Source organism: Gopherus evgoodei, chromosome 8, assembly GCF_007399415.2.
Source record: "Gopherus evgoodei ecotype Sinaloan lineage chromosome 8, rGopEvg1_v1.p, whole genome shotgun sequence".
Taxonomy (NCBI): Eukaryota; Metazoa; Chordata; order Testudines; family Testudinidae; genus Gopherus; species Gopherus evgoodei.
Window position 1 is genome coordinate 78821596 of NC_044329.1, and position 18682 is coordinate 78840277.

Genomic DNA, 18682 nt, shown 5'->3' on the forward strand with positions numbered 1-18682 from the left:
CCAGAGCGCTGCTTTACCATGTTATATCCAAATTCCTGTTATATCGGGTCGCATTATATCGGGGTAGAGGTGTAAATAAAAATTAAAATGCACATTGAGCCTCAAGACTATGATAAATACCAAAGTAGCTAAACCCTTGCTCTCCATAAGGGCATCTGTTATCTTATTACAGAAAATATTAAAATAGCAAAATTAAAACCTACAAAAATGTTAACTCGCATTCTGCAGTCATTTTTAAATAACTATGTCAGAAGGAATTTTATAGTTTTTAAGTGCACTATTTTTCACCATGCTCACCTGTTTGATTTCCAATCAATTTTACAGGTTCTGTTTCTAGGCCATGTAATCTGCCACTTTCTTGTCCCTCAAAATCATTAGAAAGATGTTGAGCTACTTTACTGACAGTTAGGTTTGCCTGAAGCTTTTGAATTTCTGCTTCTTTCATTGCCAGTTTTATTCTAGCACAAAGAAAAAGATATAAAATGTTATGGGAAAAAGTATTCTTTGAAAGTATTTTTCTCTCTTTGCCAGTAGCAATACCTCCTAAATACTATTCTACAGTCTTGCTATAATTCAGGGCCCTTAAAAATATACCTTAGATCTGCAATCAAGGATTTGTTTGATTCGCAACAAGAGACATACATAGCTTCCTTTGCAGAGGAACTGGCCATCTGAGGTTTCGACTGATGCAATTTAAACTGCAAGTTAAGAAAAAAGAACTAATGAAAATATAAACTTTTTCTATGATAAATTCACATACTGTACAAGCAGAATGTTTTGCAAGGCACAAAGATTTGACCATCCTGGCCTAACTGGGTACCTATACATAGAGTCCTTAAAAAAGTGATGTTTGGAGGGGGTAAGCATCAGAGGTCCCATCAAATGGAGCTGTGGGCAATGGGCACCTTGAAACTCAGGTCATATACTTAGATGTCTACATTTAAATTTAGACACTCAAATTTGAAAATTTTAGCCATTAAATATCACACTTATGAAGTATCAGTAATGACTCCAAAGCTGAGCTTGTTTTGAACTTTTCACTTAAGGAAAGTTAATTCTGCTTTATTTCAATGAATGAATTTAATCTCCCAATTTTTCACAATTACAGTTGAGAGGACATCTGAATTTTCTATTAAATTATTTGAATAAAATAATTACTAACTCTCCTGAAAAAAAAAATTGATTAAAAGCCACTCAGTCTGAAATTGGCATTATTACAACATCTCTGAGACAGCCCACTTTGGAGATTCAAAAATTACAAAACAGTGTTATTCAACTTTCCTAATAACCCTGTACATTTATGGAATGAAAAGCAGATGGAGAGATCAACATCCACAATGTACTCCTGCTCTCCAATGCTGCCTATCTGGCCCTGCTACCCAGTCCACCTCCCAAGCTCTGCTCATCAAAAATTACCCTCCATACAGCACCAGATCTTGGGTTTCTTTGTGACTCTTTCCCATCCATGCTCTACCCACCAAATTTCTTGCAAACCCGATAAAAGTTCACAAGTGCAAGTCCCAGTTTGATGGACCAGAGCTTCATTGTGGTGAGCCATATGAAGTTTCTTCATCAATCATCATCATCATCATGTTTCCATTATGACTCTAGTGTTTAAGGCAGCGACAAAGCTCCTCCACTCCTGTGTGTTTCCGGCAAGTCTTTCAATGATTCCCCAGCTGTGCCCCAGGTTTTTCAGCTCAGCTTCCACAGCTCTTCACCATGTTGTTTTCAGGTGACCTAGTTTTCATTTGCCCTTCAGGTGTCCATCTTATTGCTACTCTGGCGATGGAATCAGTTTCCATCTGCAGCACATGGCCAATCCATCTCCAATGCCTCCTCGCAATGATAGTGCTCATATTCTTTTGGCTGCACTGTGTCAATAGATCCTGGCTTGAGAGTGTTCTCGGCCAAAAGATATGAAGGACTTTGGACACATCATACTGTCTCATTCCCTAGCATTCTGCGCTATAAAGTAATGTTGAAAGTATGCAGCTATGATAAATCTTGAGTTTGATTTTAGTGTTTTATTTAGATGATTTCCAGACTGTATTTAAGCTCCTGAAGGTGTTCCTGGCATCACTGATTTTGTTCCGGATGTCCCGGCTTGTTCCACCATTCTGGCTGATGGTGCTGCCCAAGTATGTGAATGTTTCTAAATTGGTGAGAACATAATCCTCTATCCATACTGGCAATGGTGAGGCAATATTAAAGGTCATGATATCTGTCTTATTGCAGTTGATTTTCAGTCCAATTAGCTCTCTGAATGCGTGGAGTCAAGTGGTTTTTTCTTATATATTGTGTTGGGTATGTGATCGGAGAGCGAGATCATCTGCAAAGTCCAGGTCTTCAAGGGATTAGAAGCATATCCATTTAATGCCTCTTGGCACGTCTTCTGTTGTACGCTGCATTACCCAGTCGATGGCAATATTGAGGAAGATTGCAGACATGACACACCTTTGACATACTCCTGTTTTGACTTCAAAACTGAGCTCACTGTGATCAACACTGCATATAAAGTTGAAATAAAAGCTTTTGATTATATGGAGAGGGATTCCACATGCCTGCAGAATGTACCATAGGCTGGCCCTGTGAATGCTATTGAAAGCCTTCTCAAAGTCTATGAAATGTATGCAGAATTGCAGTGTTCAATTATTTTTCATAGAGCGAAGATCTGGTCTATGCATCCACGCCCTCTCTGAAAACAAGCTTGCTATCAACTGCCTCTGATATACACTGGACTATGATTTTACACAATACTTTACTTGGCACAGATAAAAATGTGATACCACGCCAGTTATTACAATCACTGATTGTTCCTTTCTTTGGTGTCTTCACTATAACCCATTGGTCTACTCATCCGGCACTTTTTCCCCTTCCCAGACTGATGTAAATAGAGGGGCCAGGATAGATGCTGCTGACTCAGGATTTACCTTGAACAATTCTGCATTCAAGTTACCCTTGCCATGAGCTCTCTCATTTTTTAAGGATTTGATGGCTTGAATTATCTCTTCCTTAGTTGGAGTGTCTGTGCTGATACCAAAATCTTTTTCTGCCTCTTGGATGTTTGCTTCCTCTTTAGGTGGCTCCCTGTTCAACAATTCTTTAAAATGTTCAGGCCAGTGCATTTCTATTTCTTTTTCTGTTGTTAGTAGGTGGCCTTGTTTGTCCCTGAAGAAAGTGTTTGTTGGTGTCTGCCATTTACCACTAATAAGCCACATCATTTTATAGACAGTTCCTTGTTCACCACAAGCAGCTGCATCCTCTGATGTGTTGCCAGGTTATCAATATAAAGCCCTTTGTCCGCTCTCACAAGGCATTTGACCTCCCAGTGTGCCTTGCTATACTGCTCGTGATATCTGTCCTTTAGCTTCTGGGATTGTATGTCTAAAAAAACCTTTTTCTTCAGGGCTCATCTGGTTTCTATGGCATTCCATGGGCTGGGTGTAAACCACTCCTTCCTTCTGCCTGTAGTCTAGACAGGCTTCACTGCTCTATTTATAAATTGCTGTTACTTTATCTCACTTCTTGTTGATCGTCTCATCTGTATTCCCCTCCTTTTCATCAAGGTCTGTAAGTGCTTGAAACCTGTTCTTTAACTGCAGAAAGAAGGCTTTCTGTGTTTCAGGGGACTGTAGCTTGTTAATGTCATAAAGTTTGTCCCTTGTTTGGTGGACACACACTTCTCAGTGTTGGCTTGATGGAGGCTCTCACAAGGTGGTGGTCACTGCCAACATCTGCACCCCTTCTCACTTTCACATCTGTCAGTGAACGTCACCATTTATCATCATATGGTCAATCTGGTTCTTATCTCTGCCATTTGGAGAACACCATGTCAGCTTGTGAATTTCACTACGTTGAAATGAGTTCCCTCTATGTCTAGGTTATTCATATTACAGAAATCAACAAGCCTCACTCCATTTTCATTCATGGTGTCATACCCATGTCTTCCCATTGCTTTGTTGTTGTTCATGTTGTCCTTACCAACCTCGGCATTCAGGTGTCCCTTGATAGTTAGGTCATGGCGCAGTACTCTCTCTAACTCTGCCTGTAATGCAAGATAGAATTTGTCCTTTATTTCTTCATCACTGTCATTTGTCAGAGCATAGCACTGAATCAGGGCAATATTACTGTGTTTCCCTTTCAGTCTGGCTCTCATATGTCTGCTGCTGATAGACTTCCATTAAAGAAGGGAATGCTCCTCTCCCATGATGTTGTCCATCATCCCATCCAGAATACAGCAAAGTTTCTCCTAAGGCTACTGTTAATCTTCCCGATCCCATCTGTCTGCTCTCGCTGATGCCCAAAATGTGTAAGCTGTAGCGTCTCATCTCTGCAGTGACCTGAGATAGCTTCCCTATTTCGTACATTGTCTGTACGTTCCAAAAATCAAGTTTGTTTTTTGTCTTGGTGTTGAGCACTTCAGTCTTTGTGCCAGTGGCTTCCTTTTGGCTTTCACCACAGGCAGTCATACAGGTCATTGATTTCTGAAGGCCACCATACACAGTAATATTCAATTTCTCCATCGCTGTTTCCAAGTTTTTTATGGGACAGGGTTGTTAGCCCTATGCCTAATACCCAACCCAGAGGACCAGGGTGTCTGTTTTGTCTGGCCCCTCCCCCCACAGACAATCCAGCATGAATGAACCTACCAGGAGCAAAAAGTCCGGTCCGTCCGTCCCCACAACACATATGCGGAGGATTGTTAGAGCACGCAAGCTGTCTCGCCATGACAAAGCACAGACACCAGAAGTTTGCTATTCAGAAAATGCGGCTACAAGCTCTGTCAGCAAGTCTCTCCCTTGCTCTTACTGCTCCATGCCCCCTGCTGAAGCTGTTACAGAGGTTGCACCTTCACCATCTGGGAAACCTCATGTTGTTCAACAGACAGGAGCCCCAGTATCACACTGTATTACTTAGTGGTGTTTTGGAAAGTAAGTCTGCCTCTGAAGAATCAATGCACGCCAGAGGGAGGAAGGGTACAAAACAAGATGAACATTTATTAATCTACTCCTGTACTGCAGTTTCTACATTTCTGAGAGTTCATTCACACACATACACATACACATACACACACACACACACACACACGTTCTTGATTCAGATAAAGTAAAATGTTTAATTACACATTACTGTATCTTCATTGGTGCATTTTAGAAGCAGCAAAAATAGTATACTAATAAGCTAAGCAACATTTCCAGCTAGTGCTGTACCTGGTAGGATTCTACAAGGTGCGAAATTTATAATGATGTATTAATTATTGTACCTCTTTAGATGTACCTAGTGACAACTGGGAGATAATAGTTTCCAAGGTGCTCAGTTCTTCTCTTGAATTCTCAATTTCTTGATGACACAATTTTAGGCGATCATTTTGCTGTGCAATAAGTGCTTTTAGCTCTGCATTTTCACTTAGTAGGGTACTTTTCTCTTTAAGTACTACTACTTTATCATTAAGTTCACTCTCAAGCTTCAGGATCTTCTGTTCAGACTGTTTTAGCTGTGACACAATTTCAGTGGTTTTTGCCTCTAGACTCCTCATCTCTTCTTTTGCACTACAGTTCTCATCCTTTAATTGTCTACAAAAAAAACAAACAAACAACAAAAAATATATACAGTCTAAAGGATAGTTCTACAAAAAAAACTCTAGGAGGTTGGAGTTTTGCTAGGACTTTGGCTATCAGATATACTGGCAGAAAGGCACCCCCCACAAAAATTGATTAATTATCTTCGTTCATCTGGGAGTCTAAAAGACACTAACTTTTTAGTAGCCTTTTCTCAGTGTCAAAAGCAGAGAAACTAAGGAATAAAACAACAGGGAGACTAAATTATCCTCTCATTCTTACGATTGGTCCATCCAGTTAACGGCTGAAATGCCGTTAGGGTGCTGAGAGATATGCCAATGCCACTGTAACTATTCTGAAGATAGAGAAATCCAGGAACAGGGTAAAACTAAGATACGTAAATTTTAAAAACACACACACATTTACCTTAATTGTTCCTTTGTGATTTCGAGTTCATTTCTATAGGCAACACATTTTTCATGCAACTTTTCTTTTTCTTTTACACAATTAATTAGATTTTTCTCTAAAGTTTCTTCTTCAGCTTGAACCTTAAAAACACATTGTTGTACGATGAAAACAATTATTTAAGCTGCAAATGGTCAGGAGTATTCTGACAAAGAATAAACAAACTAAGTTGCTTTATATTGCAAAGATTGCTACTATCTCACTTCCTTTATAATACACAGAAAGGTAACCATAATGACTGCTGTTCTGAGGCATGGGAGAGCAGGGAAAAGTTTTTCCTTTAGTTGACAAGATAAAAAGTAAGAATATCTTTGGTATTTTAGGGCCTACTTTTGGTCAGCAGTGATGTCAAGGTATGCAGTACAGTCTTGCCAATCTCCATGACCACAGAAGCTTAACCAGTGGCAAATTCACCTTCCGGGGCAACTACTGAAGGCTTATGTGATTCCTTGACTCCATTTTCTACCAAAGAGGAAAAGTTACAGACTTACACTGTAATAGCTGTGGAAGATAAAACCAGTGGAAAACAGTGCTTGCTGAATTTCTCTCCAACTTTGTTCCTGGCATGAGTTCCTCTGGATCAACTTACAGACAACCAGGAGGGACTAAAAAGTGGCTACTCTAATTTAGTACTCCCAGCTACGAGAATGGAGGGAGCCTGAATAATATAGTTTTGTTTACATGTCATATAAAATGGGTTTTCAGCCAGCAGATTCCACATGAGGAATAGAGTACCTAGCAAGATGGCCATACTTACCTTTTTTTAATTTAAAACACACTATGGACACATAATCAATCTATCTATGGAAGCTATTTGTTTTCTTGCTAGATATAATGAATAAGTAGGTATTCCTGTTGGAGGCATGGGATGGATTAGTCAAGCCTAGGTTTCCCTTCATCCTAATTTTGCACTGATATCCTTAGAATTTCAAGGCGTATTCTTGAAACAAAAAGAAAAAGCTTGATTGCAAGAGTTCAGAACTTACTTCATAGCTAAAAGGAGAAAAGGTGAGTTGTGTGTGATAATATATTTGTATTATACTGTTGTAGATGGGTTAAACCTCATCTGAATCGCTGTGACAGTAACCCCTCATTTAAGATACCCATGAAAGACAGCTATGGAGCTCCAACTAAGACAAAGGGGGTATGTGAGCCCACACAGTAAGCGAACGGTTCCATATAGTCTCTGACTAAGGGGTAGGTGTAGGGAGTGGGGGAGGAGATATAGGTCAAACTGAAGGACTACAGAAAGAAGCAGAAAGAAATCCAGACAGACAGCCTGAACAAGCCGTTTGAAAGAGTCTGGTGCTATAAGCAAAGAAGCCATCTCACTTATTTTGTTCTTCCAGTGTTGAGAGAAACAGGACTTTGGACATCCTTTGTAAATAAACAAGATTACATCAAAGGCACCAGACCACTGTCAACTTCTCCACCCAACTAGAACATACCACAGGGCCCCAAACTTTCCTAGTCATTTGGGTCAAAAGGGGCAACAATACTTAATTTTTTCCAAAACCTCCCTATATACTGTTAATGCTGCTTATGAGAGTTGTTTTCCCATTGCAACCATTACACATGGAACTGAATATCTATTTTAATCATCTGTCTCTACCATGGGTACAGTGATGCAGCAAATTCACTTAAGAAGCCTTTGTGATTAAAGTAGTATAAATAAAAATTTCTTCTGCTAACACTTTAAACGTGGGGCTGACTACAAATATGTTTTAGCTGACATTTCTGACGTGTGTGAATAAGTAAAAATAAGGTACAGTGGCTTCCTTCTACCCCATTTCTAATATAATGGAACCAATACTGTTGACATTTAGCATTTAGATATGACCAAATGGATTCCAGTTTCCATTTTAAATCCTAATTGTGTGGCAAAAAACTATAGATAATCAAGTCTTACCTTTTCAAGTTTTTCAGTTATTTTCTCTCTGTATTTTTTAAATGCTTTCGTCAGCTCTTCAGCATTAAACAGAGCCTCGTTTCTTTGCAGTTCAGCTCTACAAAAAAGTGCCATATTTTTGAATAGTGGTACAAAAGTAGTATAACTATCTCCCCAAATTACCCATTCGGAATAAATTAATACATAGAGTAACTGACCTTCCTTTCAACTTTCCAGTTGTTTTAGATACAACTTTTTAAATAAAATGGACTTTAACTTACCATATGAATTACTGCTTCATGTTTAAAAAACAAAACAAGGCACATCTGCAAATACACCTCTACCTCAATATAACGCTGTCCTCAGGAGCCAAAAAAATCTTACTGTGTTATAGGTGAAACCGCGTTATATCGAAATTGCTTTGATCCGCTGGAGTGTGCAGCCCCATCCCACCCAGAGTGCTGCTTTACTGCATTATATCCAAATTCATGTTATATTGGGTCGAGTTATATTGGGATAGAGGTGTATATTAAATAAGCTAAATCCAAGCAATAATAAGGCTATGAATTTTAAAGCAAAAAATCACTGCTGAACCCTCTCAAGCCCTCTCCTGAGTCCAGCTGGCATCTACTACATTCAAATTCAAATACATCTTTGATTGTTATATAAACAGATTAGTGCCTACCTGTTTTATTTCTTCCTCTCGTTTGTCTTTAAAAATCAAAATATACTGTTAAGCCTGAGAGATGCTTCCTCTCGAAATTCAAAAAGATAATATACCCACAGCAAGACTGACTGTGACATTACACTTAAGTGGTATTTTTGATTACTCTTTATGATCCCAATCTGGCAAAGATTTACATATGTAAATAACTTTACGCATTGTGAGTAGTCCTAATGACTTCACTGGGACTACTCTGAGTGTGTAAAGTGAAGCAGATGCATAAGTCTTTGCAAGCTCAAGGCCTATGTTTTTACATTTACGCTTCCATATAAGTACAGTGGATGAGTTAATATTATTGTAGCAAAAATAGACTCTGAACATGCATTTCAACTCTCAACCATAGCGTTGCATCATCGGGGTTTTTTTGCATTTACAAAAAAAACCAAAAAGTTTATTTAGCTAACCTATCACAGCCAAATAAAGGTGTATTTTAATGTGTGATACTGGAACAGGGATCATTGGATATTGCCAGGATCAAAAAAAACAAAAACAAAACAAAAAAAAAAGGACACCGCTCCAATTTTTACAAAAATCTTGCAGGTCACCTTTAAACAAACTTGATTTCCCTCCCTTTTTCTTTTACAATACACCCATAAAGAAAAGACAAATTGATGGCACAAAATAATATTAAATAATGGGAGAGAGGTATTTACTCATTAGTAAAATATTTTCTACTAAAAAAGGTTTGTTTTTAATTATATAATTACCTCTTCCCTTGCTTGCTTCGTTCAATTAAATCCGTTTTCAATTTTTTATATTCTTCTTTAAATCTTTGCAAAATGTGTTCTTTTTCTACCACCATTTTCTGGCTTTGCTCTAATTTATCTTCTGCATCTCTAGAAAAAGAAATTAAGAATTATTAGACCACAACTTTTTTTTAAAATAGCAGGGAGCTTTTTATATCAGAAGCATTTGGTTTGATGGATAGATATCAAATAGCATTTTTTTTCTTTTCCATATACGAAGTTCAATAGGAGGACTAGCTAGTCAGATATATGGGAAATCATTTTGCCAGCCTCTATCCAAAGAAAGCAACAATCCTGTATTTCAGCTAATACAATAAGGACTAACCCAATTAAAGATATTAAAATTAATAAAAAGTTACTTATTTTGTAAAGCAAGTTTTGCCTGTGTATTGACATTTTAATCAATATGGGGTAGGAATTTTCGTTTACTATCAGTTTGTACAGCATCCAGCACAGTGGGGCCCTCTCCTGTCCAGGCCTCTGGGTGCCACCACAATACAAATATATAATTAGGAACATAACCTAATACAAAATTCTGAGTCAGAATTTATAAGCAGGCTTGGCAGAATTCAATATTTGATTATAATTTTGGGGGATAATATAAATATTTAAGTTCTTAGATATTTATTTAAATTTTTACAATTGCAGAAAATTACGTGAAGGAGGTCAGACAATTATTTAACAACAGAAGATGCAGATTCCAAAGTTAAAGTTTTAAAAACCATTACCACACAAACTGTCAACATGACATGTCAAATATGCTTAACTCAACAAATCATACTTGTTTTTACTATTCATTTGCTAGTCCATTTCTAACAAGCCTAATTCAAATGTCTAAATCACTGGATTTTGACGAAGTTCTCAAGCAACATTTTTCCTACTTTGCCTATCAGTAAATTTCAACCATCATCTATGGAAATATTTTTTTGGTAGTTTGTGTGTATAGTGAAATTGATCTCTACCGAGATTTATCAATAAAAATCTGTTCCTTCCAAATCTATTTATAAGACACTGCCTTCATTTGTATATAATCATTATAGAGGTACATAGTAGTGACCAGTGGAATACATGTTTTATCCTTAGCAACGCGGGGGACAGAGGACTGAGTGTATTCTTGTGATATTCCTGCCACCCTACGTGCAAAGGAGATCTTAGTGCTCTATCATGCATCATTACATTGTTTTACATATCTGTGGGTCTTTTTAACTAATGTAAAATATATTTGCGAAGAAAGTGTTTCAAGTTGCTTCCATAACAAGGTTTGCAGCAGCTGTGTATCTCTCTGCTTAAGCAGGTCTGTTTCACTTGGATGACAAGAGGAAAATGTTATTGCGAAAGTGGAGTGCTTTTTGTATTTGTTTTTTAAAGTATTCTATTGTTTTGAAGATTCATGTGTGTCCAAAAGGGCTAAATCAAATGCTGCTTACACAGACAATGATAATTCTGCTTCGGTGGGGAGATCAAGCTCTGACAGTATAACTAAGCAAATGAAGCATGTAAGTCATCATGTGGACTAGTGTATGGCTGTCAGCTTTAGTGACAGACAACTTTTGGGGACAAGCAGGACACTTTGCTTTGGTAAGCTTTATTTGGACAGCCATGATTGAGTCTAGTGTAGCAAGTGGATATATTTGAGAAGACAAAAAGTTTGCTTGTTGTAGAATGGGCACAAATGTCTATATTTCTGCAATATATATATAATCATTTAGGTTTACCCCATGTTATTAACTAGTTATTTAATTAAATTCTTTCGTTTGTTCATTTTACTGAATCTTCATCAATTACTTTAAATTCTTAGAACACATTATCATCATAGCTTACATACACTAATATAAAACACCAATATAACACACGTAATTGGCAACTTCTCAAGGACAAATTTCAAAACTTTGTAAAGGTTCTGATAAAAAGCAGCAGGTTTGGAAGCAATCCGTATTTCCTGTTCCTTGGAAAAACTGTGAATTAAACAAGTAGACCAAAAGATTTATAAGGGAGGGGAAAAGTACATTACCTCAGGACTTTATCTTGAGCTGTAACTTCTGCTTCCAAATTTGCAATCTGTTCTTCTAACATAGGAATACTGACTGAATGTGTACCTAAAGCTGATTCAAGAAAAGAGATCTGAAATATAAACATATTTGGGACATCATTAAAATTTGCAAACATACCTTAAAGTCAATTGTGCCAAAAGGTCTGTTGCATAATTGAATGACGTTGTCTGCCTAACCCTGCTATAGAAATTGCCAGGACATTTCCACACCACATTCACTCTGACTTCAAGCTTTCCCTTTGCTTTGGCACATTGCCAGCGTCATAGGTACCATTCCACTCTGTTTTGGTATGTTGAAAAAGAATTTGTTTACAGTTGTCTAAATTTTTTCCTCAAAAAATTAATATTCCTCCATTTTTCCCACACAAGCCAGAAAAATTAGTAGTTTGTTCTTTGCCCTCTCACCCCCACTAGCTGTTATCTCTTCCTTTTTTTCCTCCAACATCACTTGTCCTCTGCATGGAGTCTGAGAAACACAGTTGAAAATTATAATATACTATAATCTTTATCCTGCAGACCAACATGCACACAACAGAATGGCTTACTTCTCAATAACTGTGTTTCACGTTATTCCTGCCATGCTATAGTCTGCAAAGATTTTAGCAAGATTCTGTGTAAACTAAAAACAAGCAAAACAATATTTCTTTAATTCAAGTAACTGTATTTTTAAAATGTGTAAATTACATTAACAGTCTACCTCTCTCTATGGGCTGCAATATACCCTCATAACTCATCTTCACTTTCTCTACGTATCAGACATATTGTTCTTTATTTGGAAATAAGACCAGACTTCTTCAGTTCTCATTGTTAATATGTATATAGGAGCCCAATTTATCACAGGCGGATAAACTGAAAATATATTTATGTATAATGCTAAAAAAATTTACAAAGTTACTTCTTGTATAGGTTACAGGGCATCTTTATTACTATACTTAGATTGTAAGCTTTTAGGGGCAGAGTGTTATTTTGTTCTGTTTGTATAGCACTTAGAACAATGAGTACATGACTAGGGTTCCTAAGTGCTACTGCTATACAAATAAAAAATAATTAACAAGAATAATAATATGATTGAGTATTTATATATTTTAAATAGATTAATCCAAGGTGAACAGGCATATTCTACTCAAAACTACAATACAGTTACGAGGGATTTATTTTTCTAAGATATTTTGTGCTGCTAGAGACCATATTCATCCTTTAGTCCTGGAGGGATTCTACGTGACTAGGTGTCTCCCTCCAAACAGAGGTGAGGCATGGGGGGAGGGCACACGGGGCTAGGTGCCACTTCTCCCCACCCCCATTTCTGCAAGTGCAGAGCTCCCTAGCTGAAGGAGGATGCTTCTCCGCTCCAGACTCTGCAGCTGAATGCCAGCTCCTGGGTCCTAGTGCCAGTCACGCTCCCCTTCTGTGTGCTCAAAGCCATCCTGTTTTCTGTGCAACAGTGAGTGCCCACGGAGGGGCCAGGTAAGAGGGACTGGAGGAAATGAGGGAATGGAGGTTGGGGGGAGGGGGAGAGGCAGTGGGGAAGGAAGAGAGGGTGGAATAGGGCAGGAGGAAGGAAATGTGAGAGCGAGGGCAGGGGGGGGTGGAGAAGGAAAGGGGATAGGGGAATCATGGGGTGGGGAGGGAAGCAGGAGCCCAGCATGCAGCATCTCCTCAACAGGCAGCTGAGGCTCCCCACTTAATCAGGCCCATTGAACCCTCACCTGACAAACCCTACTACCCTACACCTGGACTCCTCTGATAAACTCTCCACACCCAGACCCCCACCAAACTGATCCCCAACCAGCTGCACCTGGACTCCCACCCTATCAAACAACACTCCCCCAGCATCCAGATCCTCCCACAGAGCCATGTCTCTCCACACCCAGACCCCCCAGCTGAGCCCCAACCACCTTCACCTGGATCCCCTGCAGAGTCCCACTGCCCCTGCATCCAGAATCTCCCAGTGAGCCCCTGCGCATCCAGATCTCCCACAGAGCCACCCAGACTGCCCTACACAGAAACCTCTCACCCCACACCTGGATTCCCCCGCCACCCCCCCCCCCACATACACTAAGCCCTTCCACACTTAAATCCTGATGGGCTGAGCCTGCCCACCCACACCTGGCACAGAGTCCCAAGGTGTTTCTGGGCAGGTCCAGCCCTCGTGCTGTATCAGGTACAGCCTCACTGCCAAGTCCCTGGACTGGGGGAGGTGGAGGCTTCAGGGTGATCTCCCACCTCAATGCAGCCAGTGGCCTGTGCTTCCCACTGCCATACTAGAGCAACTTTTATCTGACAAATAACATTTGCAGAATTTTAAAATATTGTACACAATTTTTAATTTTTGGTACAGAATTTCCTCAGGAGTAATCTTTCTATGATACTTACTCTTGTTTTTGACTGAGTCAATTCAAAGTTGATAGTTTCAATTTTATTCATTAGACAGTGATTCTGGGAAGTCAAAGATGCATTTTGATCTCGAAGTGCGTTCAGTTTCTCTCTAAGATGCTCATTTTCTTGTTCCATACTTTTATTAAAAGGAGTGGACACTGGGTAAGACTTGAGGTAAAAAATATATGTATATCAACAATGCATCTTTGTATGCCAATCTTCCTTAAGTCATAGAAATAATATGTTTAAAAAGTTATCAGCAATATGTTACCATGCCTAATTTCCCAGTGCTTACTATATATTAGCTGAGAAGCCTACAAATAAAAGTCAAACATTCATAATCACAAGTGTGTAAAACAAACATTGCAACAAAAATAAATAAATACCTTGGTTTGGGATTTTCTTTGAGAATCTCTGCTCTGGTGGGACATTTTACCAGCACTCTTATGAGCGAAATAATTTTGAAATTCAGTGCAACTCGGCTCAACAAGATCTTCCAGTGTTAGTCCGACAAACTCATTGAAATGAGAGCTGTGGACAGATTGCTCACTCGAACTAGTACTAGGATACAAAATAAAACAATAATAAGCATTCCCCCTCCAGTAGTGTTTCTATCAAATATACCAGAAAAAAAAACACAAAGACAACGAGTTTTAATAATATAGTGAATAATACAGATTTAAACAACTGGAAAGACTTAAGGCAGGGGTGGGCAAACTACAGCCCTTGCGACCATCCTGCCCAGCCCCTGAGCTCCTGGCCCAGGAGGCTCGCCCCCGGCCCCTCCCCTGCTGTTCCTCCTTGTCCACAGCCTCAGCTCGCTCACTCCACCACTGATGCAATGCTCTAGGCAGTGGAGCTATGAGCTCCTGGGGCAGCATAGCTGCAGAGTCCAGCCTGACCTGGTGCTCTGTGCTGCGTGGTGGAGGTGGTGGGGCCCGGCTTCAACCAGGCAGCGCGGCTGTAGTGCCACCAGCCACCGGTGCTCCAGACAGCGCAGTAAGGAGGCAGGGAGCGTTGGCTAGAGGGCAGGAGAGTTTGAGGTGGTGGTTAGGGGGCAGGGGTGTGGATGGGGGCTGGGGAGGGGAAGGGGGTTGAATGGGGGCAGGGGTTCCAGGGGGCAGTCAGGAAGGAGGGGGGGTTAGATGGGGTGGCAGGGGTTCCGGGGGAAGTCAGGGAATAGGGAGAAGGGGTGGTTGGATGGGGCAGGAGTCCCGGGGGGGAGGGGCATCAGGAATGAGAGGAGGGGTTGGATGTGGCGGCAGGGGTCCGGGGGCAGTCAGGGGACAAGGACTGGGGATGTCTGCATGGGGCAGGGGTCCCAGAGGGGCCATCAGGGAAAGGGGGGTGGGGATGGATGGGGCAGGATCCCCTCCCTTAACCAGCCCTCCATACAATTTACGGGGCATGCGGCTGATCTCTGTCGAGGGTACTTCGCGCTCTAAAGCTGTCCCGAAAGGTGCCCCGTCTGCGCCCCTCAGGCCAAAAAGTTTGCCCGTCCCTGACTTAAGGCCTAGTTCTCTTCTTGCTTTTAAATACACACATACCTGGAAAGCTCTTCCCCTAGATTTCGTAGATTTCTCTCGGTTTTCCTCAGTCGATTCCTTAATGCCTCTACATTTGCAAGCAAGAGTTCTTCGTCGTCATCTTTTTTATGGTAAATCCATAAGTTGGATTCCATTGGTACTCTACATTTGTCTAAAATAAGTTTCTAATATTAAAATGTAGTTGAACACCACTGTACACTATTTCTAGAAAGTAGCAGATATTTGTTCAATATTTTAAAAGGTTTTATGTATATTTGTTTCCCTAACATACAAGCAAAGTCTCAGTGCATCCTTTCATACCAATAAAAACGTGAAAGCATAGCTATATACAATTGCTTTTACCTGGCTATTTCTTTATTCTCTTTGCTAACAAATATATTTGTGTTTTAATAAGCACATCTTTCCTATGCCTGAGAAGTCACAGGAATGAGCATACTACAGTTACTATGTACAAATAGCTGAAGAATAGGTTTATTTTCTATAAAAGAAATAGAATAGGAATAGTACAGAATGAAGAACTGGCTTATTCATGATCTATAAAAATATGTACTGTTGATAGTCATTAGGCACATCTGCTCTTTTCAATTAAAGAAACACTGCACAATAGAAACAACAAATATTTAACTGTCAGTGCACCTCACTTACTTAAGAAAGGCCTGAGTGAACATGCATGGTGCGAGGTGCCCTAATTTTTTTTTTTATCAAAGGCAGAAGTGAATTTCAGAACCTAGACCTCTCATATAGAAAACACAATGCCCTGAGCTCTCACAATTCAGATGGGGGACCATTAGCAAGTTAGCAACTACTTTCAATGGTCAGAATGGTACACAATGAGAGAATCATCTAATAAGAACCAAAACCACATAGGAGTTTATAAGTGAAGACCCATGCATTACATTGAGACCAGAAAAAAAAAGAAACTGATAACAATTGTACTGTGTAGACTGTACTTGCTATGTGTCTCTCATGCAAGTATATTTAACTATGCTTTTATCACCCAGGTACCTGCACACCTAAGAACACCACTAGTGGAACAAGATATCACATTTTCCACTAGCTGAAGTTTCTATGTGGTGTTCAATAGTAGCCCCACACAGAATGCACCAATGTAGTCCATGGCAAAATGAGGTCCCCATCTCAAAAGGGAAGACTGTTCCCTTAGAGACAGATTCAGCTACTGCTGCTACTTAAATTTTAGGATCAAGAGGACCCCCACCTTGTGAACTAAATTAACAATAAGCAAACATTATACTCCTGTAACAGAAGGAACAGATTATTACATCTTCCTATTTCTCTAGTTGGATCTTGTGCCAGCAACACTTTAGTCACTTCAGCCTGGACCAAGCTTCATGTGAAAAAGGAATTACATTTAAGCAATGTTCACTCCCAAATCTGCTAGCAGTATTCAAATACATGTTCTCACCTAACCTGTTAGTAAGCAAATAGATACAACTCCCAGTAAAGTTAATGGGATTTCTTTGATTTACAGCATGGATTTGTGGCTCTCAGTTCAAATACAGCTCAGATTAGCTGTTTGATGGCCTACACTGAATGAGTTCTTCAGTTAATGGACGGTTATCCTTACCACAAACATCACCTTTAACCATTGCTGCAAAGAGCACTGAATGGATATAGGAGACTGAACTCTCATCTCACCCTTAAAGTGGCTCCTCCCAGTCAGGCTCAAGACACATTGGCAGGGAATTCTGGGGAGAGAGACCTTCACTCTCCCCTATTCCAATAGGCTTGTGCATTTCACCAGTGAGCAAGCCCAGTGCTACCCCACCCACCCACCCACCCACACACACACACACACACACACACACACACGAGGAAGAAGAAAGCTTTATTCATACAAACATCTGCAACAGCAGCAGAGAGGAGAGAAACATTCTTGCACGGTGCTGGCTGTTGCTTGAGTTTTCAATGACCTCTTTTCAGATCAGATTAGCACTTGGTTTTTCACACAAACATTTTGTTTTAATTTGGCCTGGTGCTTTCTTTACCCTTTGTCCACGACCTGATCTGCTGCTCCCGGTGCCAAACCTGACTCTAGGACTGAACCCCTCCTACCCAGCCCTTAGGGATTTTTTTTAAGAAGATCACTTTTTTTAATTTAAGAGCAACCCAGGATCTACCCTGCTCCTTTCCCCCTGAGCCCCGCCAGACTTTTAGCAGCCGGAGACTGATCGATTGGTTGGTGACCACTGCTGTAGGTTTACCACCTTTCAAATGCAAAAAACCCAGCACCCTCACTACAAGGCAAGCGTGCTGCAACCTCAATCCCCAAACACAGGGCAAGTCTGCAACCTCCGCTTCAACAGCCACATCTAAGGAGACAGCACATAACTAAGATTGATAAAATCCCAGGGCTCCTCACTCTAGCTAACTCAAAAGCTCTCTCTCTCTCTCACACACACAGGGTGGGCTTGCGTGTTGGTGGGCCCACAGCTACAGTATCATCAACAGTTATCATCTGTTATCGCTTAAACTGCAGAAGCGGGAACACTGGAGCATCTTTAGCTGGACACGGGGACTTTTAACATTCGCTATCCCAGTGTGTTGTGCTAATAATGCCAATCTTTACACCCACGGGGAAAAGCCCAGCAGATCACATTATTTTTCGGGCAAATCCATTAAAAACCAGCCAAGCCAGGCAGATACCGGCAGGGTAACCTATCCCGGCCACTGAGCTCAGCACTTCGCGTTGCTCAGCAACGCGGCTCTCCGCTTCCCAGTGCAGCCCCCGGCCAGGAGGGAGCCAGAGCGGAGCCGCCGCCGGCCCTGGCCTGGAATCCCGCCGAGCCGGGCTGGGACTGTCCCCTCAGAGCTGCCGCAGAGTGAGAACCGGGCCCATCTTGCGGGAGCTCCGTGACCGGGCAGCCCAGAGCCCCCAGCCCCCCGCCTACCTTCTCCGAGTAAGGGGGTTGGCTCATCTCACTTGAAAAAGCCCCTGCAGAGAGTTTCTTCACGCACCCCCTCGGGGCGCGCAGCTGATCTCCGCGGAGGGTACTTCGCGCTCTAAAGCTGTCCCGAAAGGCACCCCGTCTGCGCCCCTTCGTTCGAACTGCGCGGGCCGTTAAATTCCGGAGACAGCAACAGCCCTCATTCTCCTACTACGCATGCGCATTTCACCGTTCCTGCCCCCCCCACCTTTTCCTTCCCTCCTGGCCCCCTGGGAATGGTAGTGTGATGTTTGGGCACATCCTCCCGCTGCCACCGGAATCGAACTACATTTCCCACAATACCCCGAAAAATGAACGTTCGGGGCGGTCCTTGAAAATCATCCGTTCCCTTTGCCTACTGGCAGTGCCATACATTCTCC

General features: G+C 41.0%; 1 protein-coding gene across 1 annotated transcript in view; it reads right to left on the bottom strand.

Moving 5' to 3' along the window:
- Positions 1-18532, bottom strand: part of CCDC18 (coiled-coil domain containing 18) — a 66067-nt gene extending 47535 nt beyond the window's left edge. The window contains exons 1-11 of the mRNA XM_030571875.1: positions 18294-18532; positions 15358-15508; positions 14197-14371; positions 13808-13978; positions 11396-11505; positions 9346-9474; positions 7936-8032; positions 5988-6109; positions 5267-5576; positions 595-698; positions 298-458 (exon numbers count right to left, since the gene is read on the bottom strand). Of these exons, the coding sequence (XP_030427735.1) occupies positions 298-458; positions 595-698; positions 5267-5576; positions 5988-6109; positions 7936-8032; positions 9346-9474; positions 11396-11505; positions 13808-13978; positions 14197-14371; positions 15358-15491 (1513 nt within the window). The 5' untranslated portion in view covers positions 15492-15508; positions 18294-18532. The remainder of the gene's footprint in view (positions 1-297; positions 459-594; positions 699-5266; positions 5577-5987; positions 6110-7935; positions 8033-9345; positions 9475-11395; positions 11506-13807; positions 13979-14196; positions 14372-15357; positions 15509-18293) is intronic.
- Between the last annotated feature and the right edge of the window lie 150 nt (positions 18533-18682).